This window comes from Athene noctua, chromosome 29 (assembly GCF_965140245.1).
Source record: "Athene noctua chromosome 29, bAthNoc1.hap1.1, whole genome shotgun sequence".
Lineage (NCBI taxonomy): Eukaryota > Metazoa > Chordata > Aves > Strigiformes > Strigidae > Athene > Athene noctua.
In genome coordinates this window covers 2,302,860-2,321,390 of record NC_134065.1, presented here as the reverse complement: position 1 = coordinate 2,321,390, position 18,531 = coordinate 2,302,860, and the positions used below count along the sequence as shown (strand labels likewise).

The 18,531-nt window shown below is 64.9% G+C and overlaps 1 protein-coding gene across 2 annotated transcripts; it reads left to right on the top strand.

Moving 5' to 3' along the window:
• Window positions 1–622: 622 nt before the first annotated feature.
• Window positions 623–18,398, top strand: BCAN (brevican). 2 transcript variants are annotated; one of them, XM_074928939.1, is made up of 14 exons: window positions 623–858; window positions 5,988–6,080; window positions 6,193–6,585; window positions 7,040–7,214; window positions 7,311–7,438; window positions 8,440–8,733; window positions 10,321–10,578; window positions 11,362–12,108; window positions 14,200–14,307; window positions 14,463–14,621; window positions 16,285–16,367; window positions 16,747–16,891; window positions 17,116–17,298; window positions 17,863–18,398. In XM_074928939.1, the coding sequence occupies exons 2-14, from the start codon at window positions 5,996–5,998 to the stop codon at window positions 17,886–17,888; spliced, it is 2,784 nt and encodes a 927-aa protein (XP_074785040.1). In that variant the 5' UTR covers window positions 623–858; window positions 5,988–5,995; the 3' UTR covers window positions 17,889–18,398. The 2 variants fall into 2 exon arrangements, with proteins under 2 accessions (XP_074785040.1, XP_074785041.1); XM_074928940.1 differs by lacking the exon at window positions 10,321–10,578.
• Window positions 18,399–18,531: the final 133 nt, after the last annotated feature.

The following is an 18,531-nucleotide window of genomic DNA, read 5'->3' as shown; positions in this document are numbered from 1 at the left end:
TGTGATATGGATACAGGTGGGTAAACTGAGGCACGGCACGTGCTCTCCATGGGCCAATGCTGGGCTGCAAGTGCCGTGCCGGGGGTCTGGTTGCTCCCCCCCATTCTTTTGGGGCTGGCGAAGCCCCTGGGTCCCTCCAGCCCCCAGACAGTGCCTCCACCCACGTGGGGACACGCAGCCGGCAAAGGGGCTTTTGCATGACAAAGCCTGTGCTGGCTACCGGGACCCCTGCCCGTGGCCCCCTCCTTGGCCAGCAGAAGCTGCCAAATATTAGAAATAACCAGCCAAAGGACATTCCCATGTCGTGGCGGGGGGCTGTGGCAGGGGGACCCCTTTCTCCAGGCAGGTCTTGGGGAGCCAGCGCTGGTTGCTCCTCCACTTCTGCTGCATTGGGTTAAATAACGTGTCCCAGGCTGAGCATCCTCCTCTCCCCACGCTCGGCATCTCGTGCTGGGTTTGCCAGCTGCCAGGAGGGAGGGAAGGGGAGGGACGAAGCGCCTGCCAACACGGTAATAATTTTTTTTTTTTTTTTTTCCTTCTTAATTAGGGGAAGGAATAAATATTAAAGGAGGAGGGAAAGGGGAAGGAGAAAAAAAAAAAAAAAAAAAAAGAGAGAGACGAGGACACGGACACACACACAAGACTCCTCTTTTCTCGGTGCCTGCACTTATGCCTGGTGGAGCTCGTTCCCAGCCGTCCTGCCAACCTGCTGCCGACCGCTGCCTGCGCTGCCCCGGAGAACCCGCAGCTCAGCCCCGCAGCGGGGCCGTGGGGAAGGGGAGACCCCCGCCTCGGTGCTGCCGTTGCCCCCACCGCCAAGAAGGGCCCCCGCGGGGCTGCCGCCGTGCCCCGAGCAAGGTGGGATGCGGGAAAAGCGTCGGGCTCGGCCGACGGTCAAACACGGGGCGATGGATGCGTGGTCCGGCCGCCGTACTGCGCTATTAATTTCAATATCTCATTTCACCTCCGCGCCGGCGGAAAGTAAGAGGAGAGCGCAGCCGGCGTGGGGATGCCGAGAGCTTCCCCGCTGTTTTTTTTTTTCCTCCGTGGGATGCAGGCGCGGGGGGCACAGGGCGTCCTCCTGCCCTACAGCGGAGGATGCTCGAAGCTGGCGGACCCCACGGGCCGGCTTTGGGGAGGTTTGTCCTTGTCACCGACCCCCCCCGGGAGGACAGCATCGCTCTGCAAGTTTTTTTTTTTATTTTTTTTTTTAGTAGATCAGCTTGTACTGGTGCTGGCTCTGCAGCGCTGGAGGCAGAGAGGGGGGTTGAAGGGCTGAAGTGTGTGGGGGGGGGTCTTGGAAAAAGGATTTTGGTGTTGCCCGGCTGCCACAGCCTGGAGCCCAGCCTGACGCGCTGCCCGGCTGGCAGCTGGGCTCGAAGGTTTTGGGGTTCGGGGGATTTTTGGGGCTGTTTTAGCAGCTGTTCCCATGGGTCTGGGAGAGCTGGCGGGGGGATCGGGGGTCCAGCATGGGTGTTCTGTCACAGGGGAGCCCCATCTGTCCTGCAGAGCCTCCAGACCAGCCCTTGTCCCAAGGATGCTGCAGTCAGGGTAGCACTGGAAAGGGAAACTGAGGCACGGAGCTGGGCGATCCAGGGCTCCGGCACCCCCTCTCCTGCCCGGCCGCGTCACTGCTCTGCACGGGGAGGTTCTTGGGGGCAAAGCTGCCTCATCCCGGAGGGGTTGGGGCAGATCCCAGGGTTTGGGGTGGCTCCAGGGCACCTCTGGATCTCCCCGTCCTCCCCCAGCTCCATCCCCGGGCTCAGCCGGTGTCCCAGTGTTGGGGACAGCAGGGACTGGGGGAATATAGAAACATTTTATGGGATTTCCATGGCTTTTCCCCAGGTCCCCTGTGGGGTGCCCGGGACTGGGGTATTTGCTGCAAACCCCTTCCCCTCCCGCAGCCAGAGTGTTTCATCCCCGGGGTGAAGGGGCTGCCCTTGAGCATCCCCCCCCGCCCCTGGGACCGCTTTTGGCCGAAGCCTCCTCCTGTCCCATCACACCGACTTCTCCCGTCTCAATCCAACCCAGAACCTGTTGCTCTTCCTTTCGGCAGCTGAAGGGGTGGGAAAAAACTCCCTCTGCCCCAGCCCGGAGCCTTTTCCAGCCCCTGGATGCACCCACGGCAGCCTGAGGGTGATTGAGGTGCTTTAGGGCTGCTTTTCGGCTAACTGGTTTAGACTGGGGAAACTGGGAGACTGGGTGATCTTATGCTGGGAGCTGCGGGTGAGCGTGCAGAGATTTCGGTAGGACCCAGATTTGTGGGTCCTACTTGAGCAACTGTGCTGAAATCTGGGACACCCCCCCCCCTCCCGTCCCCCCACCCCACACTTTCTCCTCGTGCCTCAGTTTCCCCACCGGAGCCGCACAGCTGGGAAAGCCAGAGCTGGGTGTGCAAACCTTCGCTCACCCGGGCGTGCATGTGCCCACGTGTCCCTGGGGGGGTCCTACAGGGTCTTCTCCCCCCTCCAACCCTCCGTGTGGGACTGTGTCTCCCCAGAGACCCCCCCCCCCGGGCTCCCCTGGACCCTCTGCTGCAGGAGCGGGGGGGCACATCCCTGTGCCCCAGCCCTGTAACAAGAAGCCCCTTTCTCCCTGCTGGGATGGGGGGGCTGAGTGGTTCTGGAGGGACCCCCCCCCCCACCCCATTCTCCCCACCTTCTTCCGGCCTTTTAAGCTTTGCCAGCAGCTGCTGCCAAGAGGTTGCCGGGCGCTTCCCGCTGAGTCCCCTGTGCAGAATGTGACTCCCCCCCGGCCCCCCCCAGCCTCAGCCCCCTCCTAGGAGACCTGACATGCCCCCCGCGGGGCACTGCCCTGCTCCGGGGACCCCTCTGAGCACGGCTGCACCCCATTTGCATCCAGGGGTGCGGGACAGAGCCAGGACTCAGGACCAGTTTGCAGCAAGAGGAGGGGGGACCCCGGTACGGAGGCAGTCACGTGCGTGGCGGGATGGGGAGGTGGGTGCGTCCAGCCGGCTGGGGTGGCAACGGGGTGTCCGAAGCCCTTTGTCGGGTGGGGATGGGGCTACCCGCTTGTGCCTGGAGCGGGGCCAAACTCTGCCCGTGGCTGCTGACTCATTCTGCAGCTGAGCATCCCTGGAAAGCCACCACGCTGCTGCCTGCCCTCCCCCCGGCTCGCTGCGGGCTGGCAGGGCACCTTGTGAGCCGGGATGAGTAACCGTCACGTGGAGGGGACAAGGGGGCCACGGAGGAGAAAGCCCTTCTCCAGAGATCCAGAGATCTCCGGCCCTCGGCCGGCCCCTCGCAGCATCTCCTGCCCTTCACCCCGGACCGGGTTCTGCAGCTCCAAATCGCGTCGGCCCCTGTTCCAGGAGCTGCTTTTGAAAGCGGGGCCGAGCTCAGGGGAGAAAGAAATATCGCTCCTGTCCCAAAATAGACTTCAGCTCCATTTTCCACCTGGTTTCCCATGGAAATGGAGGTTGGCCGGCCCCGCCGTGTGTGCGCGTGCCCGTGTCTCGGTCTGTCCCGGCAGGACCTGAGCTCTGAGGTCTTGGAGATGATCGTGTCCCACAAGCCGCTGCCATTCCCCCCTCCCGGAGCTTTTTGGCTGCCTTAATCCAGCTCCCAGCTTTTCCCTCCCGACGTGTGAGCTGAAAAATTTTCCATTTGTGGCAAAACGGAAACAAAAAAAGCCCCAAAAATCCAACCCCAAACCCCAAACATCATGTCTGAGAGTTTTTTGCCATCACGGGACTCCAGAACCTCGAGGCATCGCCCATGGGCCGGGTGAAACTCGGTTTAACTCTCTCCACAGCCCGTTCCTGGTGCTGGCACCCTGGTCCCACCCAGGGACGGGCATGGGAGGGGAGCAGACGCCCGCTCACCCCAGCTCGCCCCATTCCTGCAATTTTATCATTTAAATTTCCTCCCCGGGGCTTCGTGGCTGCTGCCGGCCGCTGCTCACGCCACCGTGGTGCCTTGGGAACGGGAAGAAAAAGGTGCCCGTGACAAAAGCTTTCCTTGCTTGGCCGCCCGGGGGGACGGCAGCCAGCCCCCGCGCTGGAGCCCGGCCATGGCCGCTGAGCAGGAGGGTTTTGTCCCTCGCTCCAGAGCCGTGGGGCTGAATTCAAATGATCTGGCCGGAGCAGAGAAAGCTCCCGGCTTGGCTCTGGCACCGCCGGCCGGGTCCTGGGTGATCGGGCTTTGGCTGCTCGTGCCCAGCTCGAGCTGATGGCCATGGTGTGTGGTGCCAGGGGCTGTGCATCCACGGTGTGTGGTGCCAGGGGCTGTGCATCCACGGTGTGTGGTACCAGGGGCTGTGCATCCACGGTGTGTGGTGCCAGGGGCTGTGCATCCACGGTGTGTGGTACCAGGGGCTGTGCATCCATGGTGTGTGGTGCCAGGGGCTGTGCATCCATGGTACATCGTGCCAGGGCTGTATGTCCATGGTACATGGTGCCAGGGCTGTATGTCCATGGTACATGGTGCCAGGGGCTGTACATCCATGGTGTGTGGTGCCAGGGGCTGTGCATCCATGGTGTGTGATGCCAGGGGCTGTATATCCATGGTGCGTGGTGCCAGGGCTGTATGTCCATGGTACATGGTGCCAGGGCTGTATGTCCATGGTACATGGTGCCAGGGGCTGTACATCCATGGTGTGTGGTGCCAGGGGCTGCGCATCCATGGTGCGTGGTGCCAGGGGCTGTATTCACACCCTCTCCCTGCGACACTGGTCCCCCAGGTGAACTCGGGGAGCACTATTTGCAGAGGGATGCAGGTGACGAGAACAACCTCCCGTCGGGCTGGCCCTGGCAGCCAGCGAGCTGGCCCGGAGATCACCGTGGAGGTGCCAAATCCGCTTCTGTGGCTGCCGAGATCAATGCAGCACCGAGAGCTCATCGATTCCAAAGCTGCTCCTAGTCGAGGTCACTGTGCTCCCGTCCCGGGGAACCACACGGTGCATCCCCGATGTGGGGGGGCTGAGGAGCCCCCCAGCCCCCTGCCGAGCCTCCACAGAGGGGTGAGGGCGTACCAGGGGCATCCCCCCACACCCTCAGCATCAGCCTCCCCTCTGGATGGCTGCAAGAGGCTGTGGGCAACAGGAGCCCCCCCAGCAGCCCGGCAGGGGGGGCCAGGGGCTGGCGACGGCAGTGCTAGCCACTGGGCTCTCCTTTCAGCGCCGGCCCCCAGCCCGCCGGGGAGAGCCCTTTGTGCCAGGCGGCCTTGAGAGAGACCTGGAACATAATGGCTGCTTTGGTCGGCCCCGGTTTTCCCAGCCTGCGCGCGGGGAACCTCCGGCGTGAGCTGAATGGCAAAGAGAAACCCTCCCGCTCCTTCCCTCCCCCTCCGCCCCGGGCTTTGTGTCCCCTCGGCCGTGCGTCCCCCCCCCCGCCCTCCCTCCTCTCCTCGGCAGCTCGCCGACCTCAACCCCCTCCGCACAAACCCCCAACCCCGGCGCACACGTGCACAAGTGCACGCACACGCATGTGCGCAACCCGCGGCACGCGTGCAGAAGCACAAGCGCCCACGTGCACGCCCGGCTGCTTGCACACTCGCCTGCCCGGCCGGCACTCATTTGCCTTGTTCCTCCTCAACACCAGTTATTAAAAAAAACAAACCCAACACCCTTCCGAGGTTTTGCACGGCGGCCCCGGCCAACACGCGGCCCCGGCTCTGGCATCAAGGCCTGCGTTTAGGCTCAGACTTTCCGCGCCGTTGGGACCAGGCTGGGTTTTGCTGTCCCCAGGGGACCCAGCACCCTGGGAAGGCTGGTGGGGCTGGATGGGACCCAGTGGTGCCCAGGCAATGGTCCCAGTTGCTCATGCAGTCTCCTTCCTCCAGATAACCAGGATACGTTTCCTTCTCCTCCCTCTCCACCGTTCGAGGGTCCAGGTGACCCCTCGGCCTCTCTGTGCCCCAACACCACACATGGGCTGGGGTCTCTCCCCCTCGTGTAGGGAGGGGATATTTTTGCTGCCTCTTGGGATTTGAAGCACAGCTGGTGGTTTTTTCTCCCCCCCCTTGCAGGGCAGAGTATGGCCTCAGCCCTCCTGTTGCTGCTGCTCTGGTTGTTTGCCCCCACGGTGGTCCCGGAGGTGTTTGGCCCCGGAGATGGTGCAGGTAACTCAGCGTCATGGGCCGCATCTGCATCTTGGGTGCCCTGTGGTGGGGGTCTGGGTGGGGGGGCACCCCGTGCCGGTCCTGCTCACGGCTTCTCTTTTCTCCCACCCAGAGGACGTCAAGGCTCTGCAGGTCTCCATCCCACGGCACCCAGCCCTGGAGGCCGTGCTGGCGGGCGACATCACCATCCCCTGCCTCATCACCTACCTCGGCCCCCAGCCCACCGCCGGCACGGCCGGGCGCCAGGCGGTCCTGGGAACCCCCCGGGTCAAGTGGACCTTCATCTCTGAGGGCAAGGAAGTGGAGATCTTGGTAGCCCGGGGGGACAGGGTGAAGGTGAGCGAGGACTATCGCCTCCGCGCCTCCCTGCCCATCTTCCACCAGCGCTACACCAACGCCTCCCTGCTGCTCACTGAGCTGCGGCCCAACGACTCGGGGATCTACCGCTGCGACGTGCAGCACGGCATCGAGGACGGCCACGACATCCTCGACGTCAAAGTCAAAGGTACCTCAAGGTGGGGAGCGGTGGGATTTGGGGCGGGGAGGTGAGGGGGGGCGGAGGTTCACCCTGCCAGGTGCCATCTCCTGGCTCAGCAAACCCCTCCCGCACCCGGGTGTGGGTGGGGGCTGCTGCGAAGGGTCAGCCGGGTGCCAGAATCACCCCGAATCACCCCAAATCACCGAATCCTCTCAGCTGGAAGAGCCCTTGCAGCTCCTCCAGCCCAACCATGACCCTCCCCCTGACCGTTCCCAACTCCCCCAGATCCCTCAGCGCTGGCTCAGCCCGACTCTTCAACCCCCCCAGGGATCCCGGGGACTCCCCCCTGCCCTGGGCAGCCCATTCCAACGCCCAACAGCCCCTTCTGCACAGAAATCCTTCCCAATATCCAAAATACCCGTAGGGGTGGGGGGCTGCCGTCAGCCCCTTGCCCATGCCCATGTGTCCCCCCCCTTGACAGGGGTGGTTTTTCACTACCGGGAGGGCTCCATGCGCTACGCCTACACCTTTGCCGAGGCACAGGCAGCTTGCGCCAGGATCGGTGCCCACATCGCCACCCCTGAGCAGCTCTACGCTGCCTACCTCGGCGGCTACGAGCAGTGCGATGCCGGCTGGATCGCCGACCAGACCGTCAGGTGGGTACCGCCGCCACCGCCCGGGCATCGCGCCTGTCACCTCCCCCTTTGCCCCTCGACGAGTCGCCAGCCCTCCCCTGTGCTTTCCCACCCCAGGTACCCCATCCACACGCCCCGCGAGGCCTGTTACGGAGACATGAACGGCTTCCCCGGGGTGAGGAACTACGGGGTGGTGGACCCGGAGGACATGTACGACGTGTATTGCTACGCCGAGGACCTCCCAGGTGCCTGTGGTGCCACCAGCCCCATCCTGCCCTCCCCTGCTTCTGCGGCCGCGCTAACTCGCCCCCATAACCCATCATAGACCCCCCAAAAAGTTGCCCTGAACCACAGGTGAAACCTCTGAGCTCTGCAAAGCTTAGGGCACGTGGGTGCACGCAAGCGCGGGGACTTACTGTGCTGCTTCCCGAGGCGTTTCTCGTTCGGTTTTGCGGGGCGCGGGGCTCCCTCCCTCGCCACGGCCAGTGCCCATCGCTGACCTCAGGGCTGGAGGTTGCCCAGGGGTGCCCCAGGTTGGCAACACGCCGTGGGGACAGCGTCACGTGGTGTTTTGGGGTTCGGGAAGCTCACGCCGTGCTTTGCATGCGCTGGGGTGCTGCGTGTCCCCGCAGCGCGGGCACATCCCACGGGTGTGCATGGGGGTGGCCGGTCCCTCCTCCTAGCCCCCATGGGGCTCCCCGCCGGCAGTTGTGGCTGCTGGGGGGGATGCCAGGGATGTGGCGCAGGTCACTGGCGTGAGGTTTCGATGAGCTGGGACGGGGAGAGCGGCGCCGTCGTGGGGGCCGAGGCCTTAGGGCAGCGATTTCCAGCCCATCTCAGCGGGAAGCCCCATGTGGGGCTTGGCAGGTCCCCTTAGGAATGGCCCCTACGTGGATTGCGCTGGGCTGGGTGCGGATTTGCTCCTCTTCAGGCCCTTTCATGGATGTTTAAAGCCTCAGCTCTCTTTGCAAGGGCAGGTAGCCTGCGTAGCACGAGAGCTTTGTCGTGTGCCGGGGCAGGGAGAGCGGAGGCAGGCAGGGAGCAGGCAGGGAGCAGGCAGGGAGCAGGCAGGGAGGCAGGCAGGGCTCTCCAGCCCCCAGTACTCCTCCTTGCAAGGCCCGAGCTGGAGGTTCCCATCTCCAAGCCAGCTCCTGGGGTGGTGCAAAGAGCGGAGGAGGCTCGGAGGCTCCCGGAGCCCACGTCCCCCTCCCCAGCTCTGACGCCCGTCTCCTTCCTCTCTTCGCAGGGGAGATCTTTTTGGAGACGACCCCAGACAAATTCACGCTGGAGGAGGCGGCGGCGCGTTGCCGGGCGCTGGGCGCGGAGCTGGCGAGCACGGGGCAGCTCTACGCGGCGTGGAGCGCGGGGCTGGACGCCTGCAGCCCCGGCTGGCTGGCCGATGGCAGCGTCCGCTACCCCATCGTCACCCCCCGGGAACGCTGCGGCGGGGCCTTACCGGGCGTCAAAACCATCTTCCTCTTCCGCAACCAGACGGGATTCCCCGATGCCCGGAGCAGATACGATGCGTACTGCTTTCGAGGTAAAGAGGGGCACCCCCCCACCCCCGCCCTCACCCCACAGATGCTCCCACGCAGGGACCAGCGTGAGGTTTCGGGAAGCCTCCAGGCAGGCGCGCGGGTGCTCGGTGGGTGCTGGGTGCCAGCTCCAGCCCATCCTTGCACCGAGAGCCGGGATGTCCCCCAGGCTCGGGATCGCCTCGGGATCCCCACATGCTCTCCGTGCTGCGATATCGCGATAGAGCAGGGGTGTTTCGGACCGTCTCCATCCGGATAGGGACGCCCTGCATGGTTTCTGTGTGGCATGACAATATATCGCGATAGGGGAGGGTAACCTGCACGGTCTTGAAACCGCCTGATCGTGGTAGAGGAGGGATGCTCTGCATGGTCCTGATAGTGCACGCCGATATATTGCCACAGCGTAGGGCTGCCCTGTGCCTCCTCAGTACTGCGCCGCTATATCGTGACAGAACAGGGATGTCCTGCGTGGCACCGTCGGTCTGTGTGAGCTGCATGGCCACGGCTCCGGGATGGTTCATCCCCAAGGGGCTACCGGCTGGGGACGGGGGCAGGGGGGGGACATTGCTGGGCCCTGTGGGCCACTGGGCACAGCCTGTGAGGCTGGTTTGGGGCAAAACCTCCCAGTGGTGGATGGGAACGGCGACGTGCGGGCAGCGGCGTGGGGCTGCCTGTGCTGCCGGGGGTGGCAGGTCTGGGTGATAAACCCGGAGGGTTCAGAGTGGGCGTTAGGAAAAAAGTTTTCCCAGCAAAAGTGGTCAGAGAGCGGAACAGGCTGCCCAGGGAGGGGGGAGTCCCCATCCCTGGGGGGGTTTCAGGGCCGTTGGGATGAGCTGTGGGGGGATGTGGGGTAGGGGAGAGCTCTGTAGAGTCGGGCTGAGGGTTGGACTCGCTGATCCCGAGGGGCTTTTCCAACCGGAATGGTTCTGGGGTTCTGTGAGGGGACGGGCGGGGAGGGAGGCTGGCAGGGATAACAGGCAGGGAGGGAGGAACAGACACCCCTCCGCTCCTCCCTCCCAGTGCCACATCTCTGCGTGTCCCCTCGGGCCCATGGGGGCTCTGGGACGGGGACACTCTCCCCCAAATCGACTGGATGCCGCACGTCTCCGTGCCTCAGTTTCCCCATCTCCTGGCAGGGAACCCCATGGGTTAGGCAGGATGGACCCGTCCCATGAAGCCGCGACCCCTGTAACCCACTAACACCCCACGCACGTCTGCGCTCGCCGGGGTGGGGATGGGGGCGTGGAGAAGGACCCCCCCTCAGGGTGGGGGTGCATTGAGGTTTAGGGTTTGCTGGAGGGGGAGGAGGAAAAGCGGGGAGAGCCGCTGTTGGGAAGGGCAGGGAGGAGCAGCGTGAAATCCAGCGCTGCCTGGACGCCTGCTGAAGCCACGAGCTCCGGCAGCGCCTGGGAAGGGCCCGATCCTGCCCCGCGCTGACCCTGTAGAGGGGAAAGGGAGGTCGAGGAGAGCTGGGTCCCCGCCGGGGTGCCAGGCTGTCCCCAGGGCTCCAGCCCCGCACCGGGGCGAGGGCATCTCTGCCTGCCACCGGGCCAGGACGGGGCAGTAATATCCCACTTTCTTTCTGCCCACAGAAGGGACAAACTCTTTCCCTGAGGCTGCAGGAAAATACCGAGCCAGAGAGCCCGAGGGCCTCCAGGAGATTGTTACAGTGGCAGAAAAGCTGGAGGAGCTGCAGCTGCCCAAAGCGCAAGTGGAGATTGAGTCGCGAGGGGCGATTTACGCCATCCCTTTCTTTAAGGATGCTGAGCTGGAAAAGCCGAGCCCGTCCCCCGAAGACGCACCGGGGCCAGGGGCCTGGCACCCCCCGCTAGATACCTCCATGTCCTCAGGTCACCCAACCTCCGCCTCCCCTTTCCCCACGGCCCCGGCCGTCCCCGAGGCAGGCGTCCCGCTTAGCTGTGGTGCAAAACCGGGGAGCACCTCGTCCCCCACGGAGGAGGCTGGGGTGACAGGGACAGTTGGGCAGCGCACAGCAGCCGGGCACGGGCCATCCCGCATGGGTAGGTCGGTGGCCAGGGCTGGGGCGCAGAGAGGAGCCGCAGGGACGGAGACGCCGGGATTGCAAGGAGAGCTCGGAAGCACCCGTGGGTGCAAGGGTCGCCCCAGCCGTCCCCATCCCTCCCGCAGAGGCAGCACCCATGGCCGGGGCACTGGTGTCTTGGTATAGGGCTGTGCACAAACCCCTGGCGTGGGGACATCTGTCTGTCCCTCCCTTGGCTGGGGTCCGGCGCGCAGGGTCGGTGCCGGGCCGCGGTTTAGCAGCGCAAAGAGCCGGAGAAGGGCGCTGGTGGCCGGAGGGAGAGGAGGCCAGACGCAGCGGTGAGGGGCTGAGCGTGGCCCCTGCTACGGGGAAGCCTGTGCCGGGGCTGGGCTTGGCAGTGGCTGAGCCAGAGCTCAGTCTGCCACGTCGCTTCAGCGGGGACAACGTCACACGCAGGCTCGGGGGCTGTTTCCATCTCCCTGCGCACTGTTGCGCCGGCGTCGCCCACCCAGCTCTGCCCGCAGCGGGCAGGATCCGCGGCGCTGGCGGGCGATGCCGGTGCCTGCGGCCCCGCTGTCCGGCTGGTTCCCCAGCGCAGGGTCTCACCATCTTTCTGCCTTGCCCTTTGCAGAGGAGGACCGGGGAGCAGCGCGGGGCAGGGACCCTGGCAGCACATCGGCAGAGAGCCCCGGTGGAGGGCGAGCCCCCAGCCAGCACATGGAGGGACCCACCGGTGCCCCGTCCCCGCCGGGGTCCGCAGCAGGTGACACGGAGCCTCCCGAGGGGTTTTCGTGGCCGCCCAGCCCCGCCGGCCCCACGCACCGCCCCGACCGCCCGCGGGATGCCGTGGGGCGGCCGGCCCACGCTGCCAGCCCTGGGGCACCCGGTGCCTGGGTGCCATCGCCGACCAGTGCCACTTCTGCCACCTCGACAGAGAGCCGAGAGCCCGGCGGGACCCCCCGAGGTGGCCACGAGGCCGGTGGGGCGAGCACCCCCGTCCCCACGGCTGAAGACGCCGAGCTTTCGGGAGACGTGGTCGAAAGCCCCGGGGTGTCCCCGCTGCCCCCCGCGCCCTCGCAGCCGCAGGAGGAGGGAGAGGAGCAGTCGGGGGCCCTGTGGCTCCCCTCGCCCACAACCCTGGGGGACGGGAGCACCGTCCCTGCGGTGGAGGTGACGGCGGTCACACCGTGGCACGCCGAGGTGCCGGCTACGGGAGGCGAGGAGGCTGTGCCACGACCCCCGGGCACTGACCGCGGGATGCCTGCTGCATCTTCGGAAGAGGAGGAAGAGGAGGAGGAGGAGGAGGAGGAGGAAGAGCAACCTGCTCCCTCCGTTGCAACCGTGGAGGGTTTCCTTTCAGCCGTTCCCGGAGAACCAGGTGGGACCCGCAGGGATGACCTCACCTCTCCCCGTACTGGCAGCTCCGGGGTGACCCTCGCGGGGACCCCATTAGGGGACCCGGCCCCCAGCACCGCTGCCCCCCTGCCCGCCCTCCCCACTGAGCGGGCCAGCGTCGGGGCAGGCGCCCACCCAGCCAGGGGTCCCCGCCGTGCCACCCTCGCCCTGGGGGCAGCTCTCCTGGCTGCTCTCTGGCACTAGAGAAAGCCAACACCTTTCCTTCACGCTGCGCTTCCCTCCGTCCGTCCGTCCGTCCGTCTGTCTCTCCTCTCTCTCTCTCTCTCTCTCTCTCCTCCTCAGCTGGGTAAGGGAAGGTTACAGGTCTGGAGAAGCACATATTTGTCAAACAAATTGGTCCGAGCTCTGCATGCACTTAAATCTCTTCTACTTCTGTGAAGTGTTTTAATGACTGTTTCCATGAAAAAAAAAAAAAAAAGAAAAAAAAAAAATCAAAAGAAGGCCCCAAACCCTACTCTGACTAACAGTGATACTAATAAAGGGAATTAAAAGCTTTCTAGAACAAGCATCTCGGCTTGCTCTTCCCTTCGTCCTTGCGCCTGCTGCCTCGCTCACCGCCCGCGCCTCTCCCACTGACGAACTAATCCCCCGGCCCCCCGCCCCGTGAGCTCCCCGGGGAGTGGGGTGGATGGGACCGCGTGTGAGGTGGGGTGGTGGGTACGGCTGCTTTGCACCCCCCGTGTGACCCCCCCCGGCCCCGTGTGGAGGGACAAGGGCTGGAAGCGTGAGCGGGGCGGGGTGGGGCTTCTTACCCCCCGAGCCATGGGGGGCACCGATGGGTTATGGGGTGCAGACCCTCACCAAGCCCTTGATGGCTGAGTCGTGGGGGTACAGGTCCCCCCTCCATCCCCGCTCTCCCCACGTGGGGGTTGAGATGGGTGAGCGGTGGGTGCATGAACTGTGGCGGGGGGGTGTCACCCACCCTCCGGTCCCCGCTCCGGGATGCTCCCAGCTCCGACGCCGCTGCCGGCAGCCCCGTCTGCCCTCCTGGCTCCCCACAAGGGTGGCTGCAGTGGGGTGGTGGGGGGGAAATGATGTGGGGGCGCAGCCCCCCGTGTCTGGCAGTGCCCTGCCCTGTCCCGTGGCACACAGGATGCTCTGTGGCGGGTGGCCAGAGCTCGCGGGACGGCTGCCTTTGCCCTGACAAGGAGAAACGCTCAGGAAGAGCCGGACGTGTGGCGTTAGGGCCCTAAATAGCTCATCCCGCTCCGTGCCTCGCTCTGCTGGGGACCAGCCGGGTGGCCCGAGCTAGCCGCTGGCACCTTGCGGGAAGGTGACGGTGTCTGGGGAGGGGTGAGGGTGGCAGCAGAGTCTGGGCACAGCTCCACCGAGCCAAGGACCATTAAACGGGCATCGTCAGGCTGGAGGGTGTCAAGGACTTTCAGTCTCTGCTCCGCCGACGCTGGCGACAGCCCTTAATCACGCTCTTGAGCCGGGCCTGGGAGCACACGATGTGCTCCGGGAGCCTTAATGACCGTAACGGGCTGGTGGGGACGTGCGGGTCGGGGACGGCGCCGGCTGAGTTATCAGCCCCGGCCAGGCTGAAGGTGACGGCGTGGGGCCAGGCGTGAGGTTCACCTTGCTGCCAGGTTGGGGACGCGGAGCCGGGACATGCCGGAGCTTTATCCTTGGCGTGTCCCATCCCAAAGCACATTCGCTCCGTCGCTCCAGGGGAAAGCGGGAGCCGTCCCCGGGCAGCGGGAGCGGGCCAGGGGCTGGCACGGCAGCGAGCCGGTTGATGTGGAGGGTGAGAGAGGCCAGCTCACGTCCCCAGGCCCTGGGGGGAGGCCAGAGCCCCAAGCCCAGCCAGCTCTTGGCCGGGGCGGCTGAACCGGCAGCTTCCCACGAGCCGAGGGCAGCGTGGGCAGACGGGATGGCTCCGGGCACGTCACCGTGCCCACGAGTCCATCTCCTACCCCCTACTCGGTGCCTGCAGTGGCCAGCTCAGGTGTCCTGCTGACTGCAGAGATGAGGCTTTAACGATGTTGGGCACTAACGAGGTCCGCCCCGGTTCGGAGCGCCCGTGGTGAGGAAGGCTGCGTGTGCCTTGCAGGTGGCTGCGTCCCCAACCCCTGCCTGAACGGAGGGACCTGCACGGAGGACGGTGCCCACCTCGCCTGCCTGTGCCTGCCCGGCTACGGAGGCAGCAGCTGCGAAAGACGTGAGTCCCCCAGGTCTTGCCAGCGGCTCAGGAGATAAAAATGTGGGGAAATCAGGTTTCTGGGTTTTGTTTTGGGTTTTTTTTGTTGCTGCTGAGCTGGGCTCCATCACCCTGACCCTCTCCTCTCTCCCCGCTTGCTCCCCGCCGTGGCCCAGCGCTGGAGACGTGCAGCCCGGGCTGGGACAGCTTCCAGGGCGCCTGCTACAAGCACTTCTCCACCCGGAGGAGCTGGGAGGATGCGGAGACCCAGTGCAGGCACTATGGGGGGCACCTGGCCACCATCCTGACCCCCGAAGAGCAGGACTTCATCAACGGTACGTGGCACCACCCCGAACCCCCCTGCATCCCCCCCCAACCTCTGCCCACCTTCAGATTTTAAAGTTTAAGCCAAAACGTGGCCAAGAGCCAAGGCAGAGCCCTACCCCGCTGTGCTGAGGGAGAGGCGGCCACAGTCTAGGGAAGTCAAAGAAAATAAAGAGCGAAAGGAAAATAAAGAGTAAAGGGAAAATAAAGAGTAAAGGAAATAGCTGATATGATGGATTGACCAGAGTGTGGTTAGCGGCTCACCGGCCTCTTGGCGAGTGAGAGGCAGGGGAAGCGCGACAGACAGCGGGATCGCTGGGCTGGTGGGAGGATGGACAGGGAGATGGACCCACGGATAGACACGGGGATGGACACACGGATAGACACGGGGACAGACACACAGGTAGACATGGGGACAGACTGACACACGGATAGACAAGGGGACAGCACATGGATAGACACAGGGACACACAAATAGACATGGGGACAGAGACACGGATAGACACGGGGACAGAGACACGGATAGACACAGGGACACATGGGGACAGACACACGGATAGACCTGGGGACAGACACACGGAGAGACACGGGGACACACGGGGACACATGAATAGACATGGGGACAGAGACACGGATAGACACGGGGACACACGGGGACAGACACACGGATAGACATGGGGACAGAGACACGGATAGACACAGGGACACACGGGGACAGACACACGGAGAGACACGGGGACAGACAGACACACAGACACGGGGACACACGAATAGACATGGGGACAGAGACACGGCGAGACACGGGGACAGACACACAGATAGACACGGGAGCAGACAGACAGACGCCTGATGGGTGGAGAGACCGCCAGAGGGTTGGACACGTGCAAGTAAATTTGAAGGCAATAACCCGCCTGAAAGCAGACGTGGAGGAAGAGGGAGGAGGCAGAGCAGGGGCCGGCAGCGGCGGGGACAGGGTGGAGAGCGAAGAGGCCTGGAGGGACGTGAGGGTGAAGGAGGAAGGGACAGGGAGAGACCTGGCAGGGACCTGCAGGGACAGGCAGGGACAGGTAAGGGACCTGCAGGGACAGGCAGGGACCGGTTGGGACAGGCAGGGACAGGTAAGGGACCTGCAGGGACAGGCAGGGACAGGCAGGGACCGGTTGGGACAGGCAGGGACAGGCAGGGACAGGCAGGGACAGGCAGGGACAGGTAGGGCCAAGCAGGGACAGGCAGGGATTGGCAGGGGCAAGTAGGGACAGGCAGGGACAGGCAGGGACAGGCAGGGACCGGTTGGGACAGGCAGGGACAGGTAGGGCCAAGCAGGGACAGGCAGGGATTGGCAGGGCCAAGCAGGGACAGGCAGGGACAGGCAGGGACAGGCAAGGACTGGGCACGCGGGGCTCTGCCGCCCTCTCCCGGCCAGACCCGTCCCTCCTACGGGGGTGCAGAGTGGGGGGGTCCCCCGCTCTGTCCCCTTCGGGCCTCCCCTTGTCCCCAAACCTCGCAGCACCACCCCCCCCTCCCGCTGCAGGGCTGAGCACACCCCCACCTCCCCGCACTCACCCCCAGACCCCCCAAATCTCCCCAAATTCAGCCACCAGCTCCCTTGACCGCCCCCCCCCATCCAGACAGGGTGTGTTGGGGGACCCCCCAACACCCTCCCTGCCCCCCCAGACCAGTACAGGGAGTACCAGTGGATCGGCCTGAACGACCGGACCATCGAGGGGGATTTCCAGTGGTCCGACGGGAGCCCCTTGGTAAGTTGGGGTGCTTGCCTTTGTGTGTCCCCCCCCATCTCCCTGGGAGATGAACCCCCCTCCGGCCAGGCACCTCGACATCCTTCTCCATCGCTTGGGAACGTGCTTGCGGGATGGGTCCAACCCTGGGACCAGGCTTTGAAGTGCCCCCCCCCCCCGCCAAGAGCCGTTTGCCTCGGCCAGGCTGAGCATCCTCGGGGTGCCGTGGGTGAGCCAGAGCCCGGGATTTGGGGTCCCCAAGGCCATGCCAAGGGGCACGGAGATGAGACCTCCTTCCCGACGGGAGGTGTCACAGCTAGGAGGCTGCAGATAGGTACATGCTGGTGTGCACACACCCCCCCCCTCCTCTCCCCACCCCCCCATCCCACTGTCCCCCCAGCTCTACGAGAACTGGCACCCCGGGCAGCCCGACAGCTACTTCCTCTCCGGGGAGAACTGCGTGGTCATCGTGTGGCACGACGGGGGCCAGTGGAGCGACGTGCCCTGCAACTACCACCTCTCCTACACCTGCAAAATGGGGCTGGGTAAGCTGTGCCCCCCCCATCTTGCACCCCTGCCCCAGGCTGGGGGGCTGACACTGCACCCCTTCACCACCCCGAAGTGAGGGTTGCCCACCGGCCCCGCAGTGGGGAAGCAGATCCTGCGCATGGGACCCTGGGTTTGTTTGGGGTTTATTGGGCTGTTTGCTCCAGTTCAGGGGTCCCCCTCTGTGGCTGGTTGCCACGACCCCTTGCCCCCCTCCCTGCAGTGCAGTGCGGGCCACCCCCTGCCGTCAGCGATGCCCACGCCTTCGGCAAACCAAAGCAGCGCTACGAGATCGGCTCCATCGTGCGGTACCGGTGCCGCCGCGGCTTCGCCCAGCGCCGCTCGCCCGTCATCCAGTGCCGGGAGGATGGGACGTGGGAGCCCCCCCAGCTGGTCTGCCGCCCCGGTGAGCACAGGGCTCCCCCCAGCTGCCCCACTCAGAACCCCAGACTCATCTGGGCTGGAAAAGCCCCTGAAGCTCCTCCAGCCCAACCATGACCCTCCCCCTGACCGTTCCCAACTCCCCCAGATCCCTCAGCGCTGGCTCAGCCCGACTCTTCAACCCCCCCAGGGATCCCGGGGACTCCCCCCTGCCCTGGGCAGCCCATTCCAACGCCCAACAGCCCCTTCTGCACAGAAATCCTTCCTCAGAGCCAGCCTGACCCTGCCCTGGGCAGCTTGAGGCCATTCCCTCGGGGCCTGGCGCTGGGGCCTTGGCTCCAGAGACTCACCCCCCTCTCTGCCCCCTCCTGGCAGGGAGTTGCAGAGGGCCAGGAGGTCTCCCCTCAGCCTCCTCTTCTCCAGACTGAACCCCCCCAGTTCCCCCAGCCGCTCCCCAGCAGACCTGTGCTCCAGACCCTGCCCCAGCTCCGTTGCCCTTCTCTGGCCACGCTCGAGTCATTCACTCCCCCCTGAGCATCTTTCTTTGGGGCTTTCCCTTCACCTGAGGGTTCTTGTGTTCCCCCCCCAGGCCTGGCTCAGCTCCCTGACGATTGAGTGAGTCCCCAGGGCAGAAGCCACCACCTCCCTGGTCCCTGGAGCTGGCACAGATGGGGACGGCACTGGGACACCAGCGTGGACCCCAGTGTGGCACGAAACCTCACTTTTGGGTGTCTGCTTCCTTGTTTGTTTTATATCTGTACAAAGAAATCCTAATAACTAAAGATCCCCTCGAAAGGAACCGACAGCGACCCGAAATGTAGCACGAGAGGAGTTTTGTTCCCAGAGTCACGACAAGAGTTGAAATCAAGGCGGGGACCACGGGCGAGTGGTGGCATTGAGGTGCCAGCGTCACCTCTGGCTGCCTTCTCCCACCTCTAGCCCAAGGGTCCTCATCCTGTGACACCGTGACACGGGGACATCCCAGCTGTGCCGCAGCTGTCCTGGGGTGCAGGGGGGGGCTTCTGCACTGCCCAGGAAAGGTAAAAGCTGCTTGCTGCAAGGCTTGGAGTGGGTTCGTGTCAAGCAAACCCTCTCTCTGTGCTTCTGTGGGTATTAAAACCAGTAAACGGATGGTGCGGAGCGATGGCCTGGTCACTGGGGGCAGCCCCAGCGTGGGGGTGGGAGAGGCAAGAGCTGCACAGCCCCTAAACGGGGAGCGTGGCAGCACCCATCGTGGAGCCGGGGAGCCCCTGGCACA

Bases quoted from the DNA above. Each gene is read 5' to 3' on its own strand.
- BCAN (XM_074928939.1), top strand. From the start codon at position 5,996: ATGGCCTCAGCCCTCCTGTTGCTGCTGCTCTGGTTGTTTGCCCCCACG. The intron at 8,734-10,320 runs GTAAAGAGGGGC...TTCTGCCCACAG, and splicing joins CGATGCGTACTGCTTTCGAG to AAGGGACAAACTCTTTCCCT. The intron at 14,308-14,462 runs GTGAGTCCCCCA...GCCGTGGCCCAG, and splicing joins AGGCAGCAGCTGCGAAAGAC to CGCTGGAGACGTGCAGCCCG.